The sequence below is a fragment of the Sarcophilus harrisii genome, chromosome 4 (assembly GCF_902635505.1).
Source record: "Sarcophilus harrisii chromosome 4, mSarHar1.11, whole genome shotgun sequence".
NCBI lineage: Eukaryota > Metazoa > Chordata > Mammalia > Dasyuromorphia > Dasyuridae > Sarcophilus > Sarcophilus harrisii.
The window spans coordinates 147237385-147245853 of NC_045429.1; the positions used below are offsets into that span (position 1 = coordinate 147237385).

The following is an 8469-nucleotide window of genomic DNA, read 5'->3' on the forward strand; positions in this document are numbered from 1 at the left end:
TTTGTTTTTATGTAAAACACACAAGTAAAACTTTGTTTTGCTGACAACAGTGCCACTGACATAGATCACTTTCAGAAAGGATACACAAGGATGCTAATAAATGTTCAATCAATAAGTATCTGAAAGCAAAACAATGAGAGGCAAGAACTGAAATTTAGTGAAAAAAAATCTATTCATGATATAATGAAAATGCTACATATCCAAAGAAGACTTTCAGTGTAACCAGCCAAAATTATTTTTAAGTATTGTTGTTTTCAACCTTTTGAAATGAGGAATTTGTCTTTTGATGTGAAACCTGCTCTTCATCATAAAGATAGAACATAGTGTCCTTGGCTAAGCTATTCACCACAGAAGTAGGCTATTTTGGTATTCTGTTTAGCATATTGTGAAGGCCCAGATTCCAGGTGAGCAGCTTGTTACAGAATAGACTAAAAGTCTATATGGTCATTTCCTTCCTTCACTGATTCCTTATCCAGCCTACCATTTGATCTGTTCCTTAAATATTTCATTCAATATTCAATCAATCAATAACATGCTTTCAATCCTATTCCATGCCTTAAATTAGTATGGGGAATATGGAAATAATCTGAAATTACTTTAAAATATAGTCAATCTCACTCACAAAGTTTTCAATAATAATGATTACTACTAATAAAAATTATTACATCCACTCACCAAAAACATTCCATCCAAAAAAAAGGATATTTATAATATGCTTGAACGATAGATTCTGGAGGATTAAAATGATTTTATATCAGATTTTCTGAGCTATTGAATTCAATTAATAATAAAATTATAAACATTAGTAAGCAAACAACTAGGAAATTAGTCATGCTTTCAAATAACTTCAAAAAGTTATATTTCTACTTTTATTGAATGTACAAAAGGCTTCTATTTCAGGAAAAAAATGTTTGTACTCATCCAAAATAGTCTATAGGGCAGATTCATCTGAAAAATCAAACACAAATGTCATAAATATATTTGATGCTTTTATGTTTAAGAAGTGCTTTCTTCATGACAACACTTTAAGATAAGTAGTATAAATATAATTATACCCATTTTGTACATGAGAAATATGAGACTCAGAGAAATAATTTGTCCATAGTCAGACAGATCCAATACTGGAACTTTAATCTCCTGATTCCAAGTCTAGTGTTAGTATTACTCTACTTACCACCTCATGTTTCAATGTTATATCCCTAGCACCTGGCCTAATCCCATGTACATAATTATTTTATAACAAATTATGGCAAATGAGGGTGATGGAATGTTGGTGTGCTATAAGAAATGATGAAAGGAATGGGTTCAGAAAAATTTGGGAAGGTTTACATGATTCAGAGCGAAGCAAGAAGAAACAGAAAAATAATTTATACAATAACAAAATTTTGCAAAATAAACAACTTTGAAAGATATAATGATCTATGATCAATGCAATGAGCAATCATAGTTCTAAAGAACTAATGATCTATGCTACCAACCTCCTGACACACAGAAAGATTGGATTTAAGACATATATTTTTGGACATAAATACCATGAGAACTAGTCTTGCTTGGCTATATATAATATTTCTTACAAAAATTTTCTTTTTCCTTTTCTTTTAACCTGGGAGGTGGAAAAAGAATAAAATAAATATTTCCTAGTTGAAAAACAAAATGATATTTAAAGTTCACATGAAAAACATCTCAAATAAAAATTAAAATTTGCTTAAAGAAAATGTTAAAATTCAGTATTTTACTTTCTGTTCTTGCTACATCATAATTTTTAAAATAGCTTTAAATTATTAGCCAGATTGTTCATTGCAAGCTCATTATTAGTATGTTTGCATATATGTATGTGTATATATTCAGAAATAGGTAAAATATTCTTGGGAAAGCCATATTTATGTTAGTAGTTCTCTACCCTGCTAAGTTTAAAGGCCATTAGTATAATTCAAATATTTGAAGTTTGAAAAGGGCAGCAAGTAAGATAGAACTGAAATTAATATATGATAAAAAATACAAAGTATTTTAAAGTTTATAATGAAATGTAATTGGTAAAAAAAAAAATACTGAAAAATCTTAGGTGTTCAGAGAATCCACCCAGAGATTTTTAAATCAGCCAATCAGTTTTAGGATGGGAGTAGGGACAGAGATTGAGATTTATCTCTCTGGACTAATTACTAAGTGCTGCATTTGTTTGATGTTAGGTATATTCTCTAGATTTATTAAGATAGAGAATTCTGAAGAAAAATCTATTATAGAAGAAGAAATAGAGGGAATACATGACTAGAGGTAGAACAAAGAAAATTGTTGCATCCCAGAAATTCCACTATAAAATCCCCAAAATTCAAAAGACATTCCCAGTGAATTTCCTTGAGTGACACAAACAAAACCAATTGTGGGCTTTTAATTGCTTTCTATCAGGCCATCGTGGACATTATAGAATAGATATCATAATGAGTCTAGACAAGGATTTAGGAGGACTCAATGACTGAGGAAACTACACTTCTCTCTAATCTCCTGTAGATCCTTGAATTGCAGGGTAGACACATCCTGAAAAGACTGACCTTGTAACTGGGGCATAGGCAGAGGAGAATGATCTACATCTTTGCAAATAAAAGAAAATAAAGGCAATTTCAGTTCCTGGGCTGGATAAATTAAGGAGAAGAAGAAACAACTTACATTGAGAAAGAATAGGAAATTATGTATAAGTGTGCATGGAAGTATTGATATCAACTCTTCACAAAAAAGCAAAAGCCACATGAAGTATCATGTGGAGTTATTAGAATAGCAGAAAAACAGCTAATGAAGTTATTTTTAGAAGTGATCCCTAGCATCACAAGTCAGCAAACAGAAACACACCAAACAAACCCAAACTCCAACAACAATGGAAATTTAATATGAGTTCTTTCTCAAGAAAATTAACAGACCTAGTTCCAGGTCATTTTTTTTCAAATAGATAACTCTGGGTGTCACATAACACCCAAGTATAGGCTTTCTTTGATAAAATGAGAAACAGAGAGAAAATCCATTCTTCATCCCCTTCTCTAAAAACGAATGGAAACTATCCTATGAACTAACATGAAAAGCATTACACTAACCCATAATAATAAAACTTAATTTTTACCGTAAGAAAGTACAGAATACCCAAAATCAATGACCCATATACATGAACATGTATATTTAATACTTTAAATATTTAATATTTAAATGAAGTAAGCTGGACTCATTCATCCTGGATTTTGTCATTTTCCTTTATGGAAGTTTTCTTTTATTCAGTTGTTTTTATATATTTGGACCATGTAATTTTAGACTACTTGGTAAGTACAAAAGAAAAGTATGTGCAATATTGATAAAGAGTGCAAAAGACACATATTTAAAATGAGACTTAGATGTTGGTATCTCAGATGAATATGAGATGTGAAGTTTTGTTGTCTTTCTTTTTTAATCAAGGTTAATAAAAATGAGTCAGTTGGGGAATGTTCACAATAATGCAGTCCAAACTTCCATAAATAAAGAGTTAATAATAACATAGATCATCACACATACTTTAAAATATAGTCATACACTTTTAAAATATAGTATGATGATATATATTTATATGTATGTTTTATATACATATAAATGTTTGAAGAGAGGAGAAGAAACTGTCTTTGTATGCTTGTATTGGAAGCACTGGTGCCATTAGAAATGGAATTATTCATTTTTATTGAAAATTACCTTACAGCTGCTCCATTTAATCAAACTTGTTGATTTCTCAATTCAGTATATTAAAAAGCCATTTAATACTTCTTAGTATAATTATATAACAATCACTGAGCCTATGAAACTACTTAAAGACATAAATCCATCATCATTTAATTTCTTTTTTCTAGTGTCTGATCTTAAGAATTAAATTTCAACAAACTACCAAAGATTCATTTTCATATATATCTATATGCATTGTGCTTTCTTAAACATGGTTAACTTAGCATTTATGGACCGAGTCTCTTCATTTATAAAAGAAAGGGGTTGGATTAGATTATCTTTTAAGTTATCTTCCACATCTGACCTACAATAGTTTTCTGTGTATAGGCAGAGACATATGGAACAAGAAAAATAGCTAATAAAACCAATTATTTTGCTAATTCAAGTCTTTGTGAAAACAAAACAAATGTGTTACTTTCTGGATATTAGCTACCTTTTAAATTTTTAAATGACATCCTGATATCTATGTCAGCTAAGTATTTTTCATTTAATGCAGAATCTTCTAAGGAGGTTGTTTGAAATGTACGAGAATTAACAGCATAAGTGTGTGATGGAGAAGACTCTTACTCATACATACTTCAGCAAGTTTGAGGCATGGGAACAGTAGTGATGGGGTCAGGGAAACATGTTCAAGTTGCTGAAGCTTTCCAGTCCAATTCATGGGTCAGTGTTGAATTTTGAAAAATACATCTTCAGATTTATAATTTTAGCAAATTACCTGAGACCTACCCCTGAAACTACAGAAAAGATGAGGATTTGTTACATAACTCTACATATTGCAGGAATAATTGCCAAAGCATTTTTGTTGTTTTTTTAATATTCACTATCCCACAGGAAATATTTAGTTCATTAAAGAGAAAGGTAAGGAATGTGTATGTCCTGCCTGCCTCCCTAAATGAATATATGTCAGGAGAGGGGAGGTATTATCCAATATTGCTGTTAAGAAAGGGATTGGATATCAATTTCTGGACCACATTCCCTTAATACCCTTGCATTCCCAGTACATTTCTTTTTCAAATGCAATCCCTACCTTCTGTGTGGACAGCCGAGACATAGGTCCAATTGTAACGTTTGACTATGTCAAGCATAGCCCTGGCTTGCAACGTGTCTGAAGGAACTACCCTCAAAAAATATTTGTACAAGGTTTTGTCACTCAGGTCAATGCTTGTGGCTGAATAAGCAATCTGGGGGATGTCAAAGAGTTGAAGTAAGTTCTGGACTTGGATGGCCACTGAGCTGGAACCAGGACCAATCACACCTGCAATGGGCTTTTTAGTCCGGCCAGGATGGTGCAATTGGTTGTCAGGCAGGCATCGATTGATCCCATCCTTGTCGTCACGAATAGAAATCAGAGAATCCCTAATGAACTCAATACTCTGCTCCAGTGCAACAGATGAATGCCAGCAAGAATCTCTAATCTCACTGCCCAGCGTGATGTTGGGCAGAAGAATGGGATCAGAGTTAATTTTATCCAATGTATGAAACATGGCCTCCACTCTCTGAATGCCATATTGCTCCCTTATCTCCCCACACTTCCTCTCAGGCACTTTTTCTGCTGGTGGCTGATGGTGAACAGAGAAGAGAGCTCCAATAATGACATCTCCATCCATTCTAGCCACTGATCTCTGAGAGGAGCCCCCAACCAACAACACATTCCTGCCAGGGCTCCTGGGTAGAAGAGTCATCTCCAAGAAGATGGCTGGGAAAAGCACCAGCAACATTCCAATCATCTTATTGAACGATGCCATACACATCCAGGTGGCCAATTTGATAGACTCCTCTTTCCTGAATATTGTAGGGGATAAAGAGATGTCTCTTGTTTCCTTTTTCTTGAATTGGTTACTGCTCCCTTAAGTGTCTCCTATATAACAGTGGCCACAATTCCACCCCACTTCTTCTTCCTCTTTTTCTTCCTCGTCCTCCACAACCACCACCTCCACTCACTGGAGGTGTTTTCAGACAAATGTGAGCCTTTTTTCCCCAGAGGTGTCTCAAAGTAAATGCATCAGTGGCACAGCTGGAATCCCTGTGGCCAGGAGTTGTACCTAGGGAGGGGAGAGATGCAGTAAGAATAAAAACAAAAACACTGTGATTAGAAGAAATAGTCAGTGGATATTAATCATTTCTTAGCTCTTTCACTTCAACAAATGTCAAAGTCAACCAGATGAAAATTTTACAGGTCACTTTAAGGACAGCTAGAGAAATATTGTCTTTCTTCCTCCCTAGTACTCTATACAATCTTACTTGATTTAGAAACTCAGCTATGTGTCCTCAAGATTGACCTTTACCCTCTCACTCTGTGTCTCCTGATGGTCAAAATAAAAACAACTGAAAAAGTTTTCAAGGTGTTCCTGTATTTTTGCTTCTTCCTGCCAGACGGTCCAATCCAGAAGTTTTTACTAGTTGTCCTCAACTCTCTATTCTCACTCTGATTTCAAGAGAGCCAATTCTTTTGGGAGAGAAAATTTGGAGACTCATGAAATAAATCAAAGCAAAGGTCAAAAAGCGAAATGGATGTACCATTTACATAAACTTTTCAAACTGAAGAGAAGAAAGAATGAAAGATTAAATTCAAGTGTGAAATTTAAGCTTGGGGAAAATCCATATTAGTTACTAAGGCAACGCCTGGGAAAGTCAACGTGTTTTGGGTTTGCCTGAGAAGCCAGCCTTTCACTACATTTTGAGGGAAGAAGTGGTAAAGATGAGTCGGCTGATTAGAAGAGATTAAATAGTTTAGCACAGTTGAGAAAAGGGGTAGATGAAATGTTATATATACACCTTAGTCGAGACTGTTTTGTTCAAAAGAGTTTAAATAAGAAGGAAAAAGAAATAGTTTCCTGTTGCATTCATTGGTGGGAAAGCTGCACCCTACTGCTGCTTTCAGAACACTGGACAGCGCACCGAGCAGCTTCAATCTCTTCGCTGCAGTCGCCAGGACTCAGTGGATGAATTAACCCAATCCTCTTCCCCACTCCTTCAACTTCCTCGCCTGTGCCCTTCATCACAACCACCAGAAAGCAGCAACAGCCTGGACACACACACACACACACACACACACACACGCATACATCATACGCTTACCCCCTTCACCTTTCCTCTCTCCAGTTTCACTGAGGCTTCTCCTGCTCCTTTTGGATTAATTTGGGGAGAATAGGAGTGGGGATTGATTTGGGGATAGAATCACAGACTCTCAATAGCAAGCAAACGGAGCTGAAGTTGGCTCCCACTGCAATCCTTAGCCTGATCTCTTTCTCCTCAAGGAGAAATTGGGAAATAAAAGAGGTTATGGGAATGGGGAGATGAAGAAAAGGAGGGAAGCGGGTGCAGGAGAAAGAAAGAAGATAATTCCAAAGAACCAGTGGGTCTCAACGCTTTCCCTGATTACATGGCCAAAATAAATAAACATGCATCTAATACCAAGCAGAAAATTAAAGAGATTAGAACAGTTCCTGTCACATGGAGACAGCTTTTATCTACTGTATTACAGATCAACCTTAACATATTTGGCAGATTTAAACTTGAGCCTTACCTGAATCTGGGAGACGGTGCTGTTCTTCCTTGGTCAAAGCAGACAGTGGCACCTCTCCGGTTCACAGAAGCTTTAGCACAAACCCAGTTGCATGGTAAGGATAGGCTATGGGCTGTACACTAGTGCCCTCTTTCTTCAACACAATTTTACCGCAAGAAAAAAAAGGGGGGAAAACAGGTCACCCAAGGCTCATCCATTATCTCATGCATAAAAATCAGTCATTTGTGGAAGGGGGATGGGAGATAAGACTGAGAAGAAAAAAGAACTCTTATTCCTTTTATTATTTTATGTTTCTTAATCAACCAGTAAAACATAAATAATAGTGTGGAGGTGTTGGGAAAGGAAGTACATATGCTGCTTTTTGTGGATGTTCTCTGTATTTCTTCTAGCTATTCAAATATATTACCCTCCCTTCAATAAGACAAAATCTAACTAAGGAACAGAGATTGTAAATAAATGTGGAGACATACAGAATATATTTCATATGCCTTTTGGAATAGGATACAGAGACTAGGAAGAAAATTAAATGAAAAGAAGAAACAAATGTGGGATGTGCATGCATGCATGTGTGTGTATGAAACACAGAGAGACAGATAGAGGCAGAGAATGAGAGAGACAGAGAGAGAGAAAGAGAGAGAGACAGAGAGAGGGAGACAAAGAGAAGGTAAACCAAATGAAGACAGAAGCAAATCTAGACTGTATTTTTCAGGTCAAGATGTAACTAAATTGAGCATGAGTAAGCCAGGTCACATGAAAACAGTGGAGAGAAAAACACTTATCCAAATACCTCTCAGGTTGGCATCACCCCAACAGGTCTCTGGGTGTTACAGCTCATTGTGTGAAAGGTGAAGTAAGATCACCATCCCTCTGGGAATGCTGTTGGATGAACAGAATGTGTCCAACTTATGAAAAGACAAGATCAAGTGTAATATGTTCACTTTCATTCAACTCATTCTGTGCACATGAATAAAAGTATTGGGTCATTACAAAGAGTACTGGTTCATGTCAACAACAAAATCAAAGCAGCCACAATGGTGAACAATGTATCCAGGGCTGGGTTTCAGTTTCTTAAAAATTTATAAAGGGAAGTCTGAAACATTGACCAGAATTTAAAAGATCATAGCATTGCCAGTATTCTTCCATTGAATTTGGGAGTTTATTGTTGTAGTTGATGTTATATTTGTTTTGTATTGTTTTTCAGAAAATACCTAAAG

At 35.3% G+C, this 8469-nt stretch overlaps 1 protein-coding gene across 3 annotated transcripts in view; it reads right to left on the reverse strand.

The window, feature by feature from the left end:
• The window catches only part of GRM1 (glutamate metabotropic receptor 1), a 433745-nt gene extending 426379 nt beyond the window's left edge, over positions 1–7366 (reverse strand). For all 3 annotated transcript variants that reach the window (XM_031937657.1, XM_031937660.1, XM_031937659.1), the window contains exons 1-2: positions 7256–7366; positions 4757–5771 (exon numbers count right to left, since the gene is read on the reverse strand). In XM_031937657.1, coding sequence (XP_031793517.1) covers positions 4757–5480 — 724 coding nt within the window. In that variant the 5' untranslated portion in view covers positions 5481–5771; positions 7256–7366. The remainder of the gene's footprint in view (positions 1–4756; positions 5772–7255) is intronic.
• Between the last annotated feature and the right edge of the window lie 1103 nt (positions 7367–8469).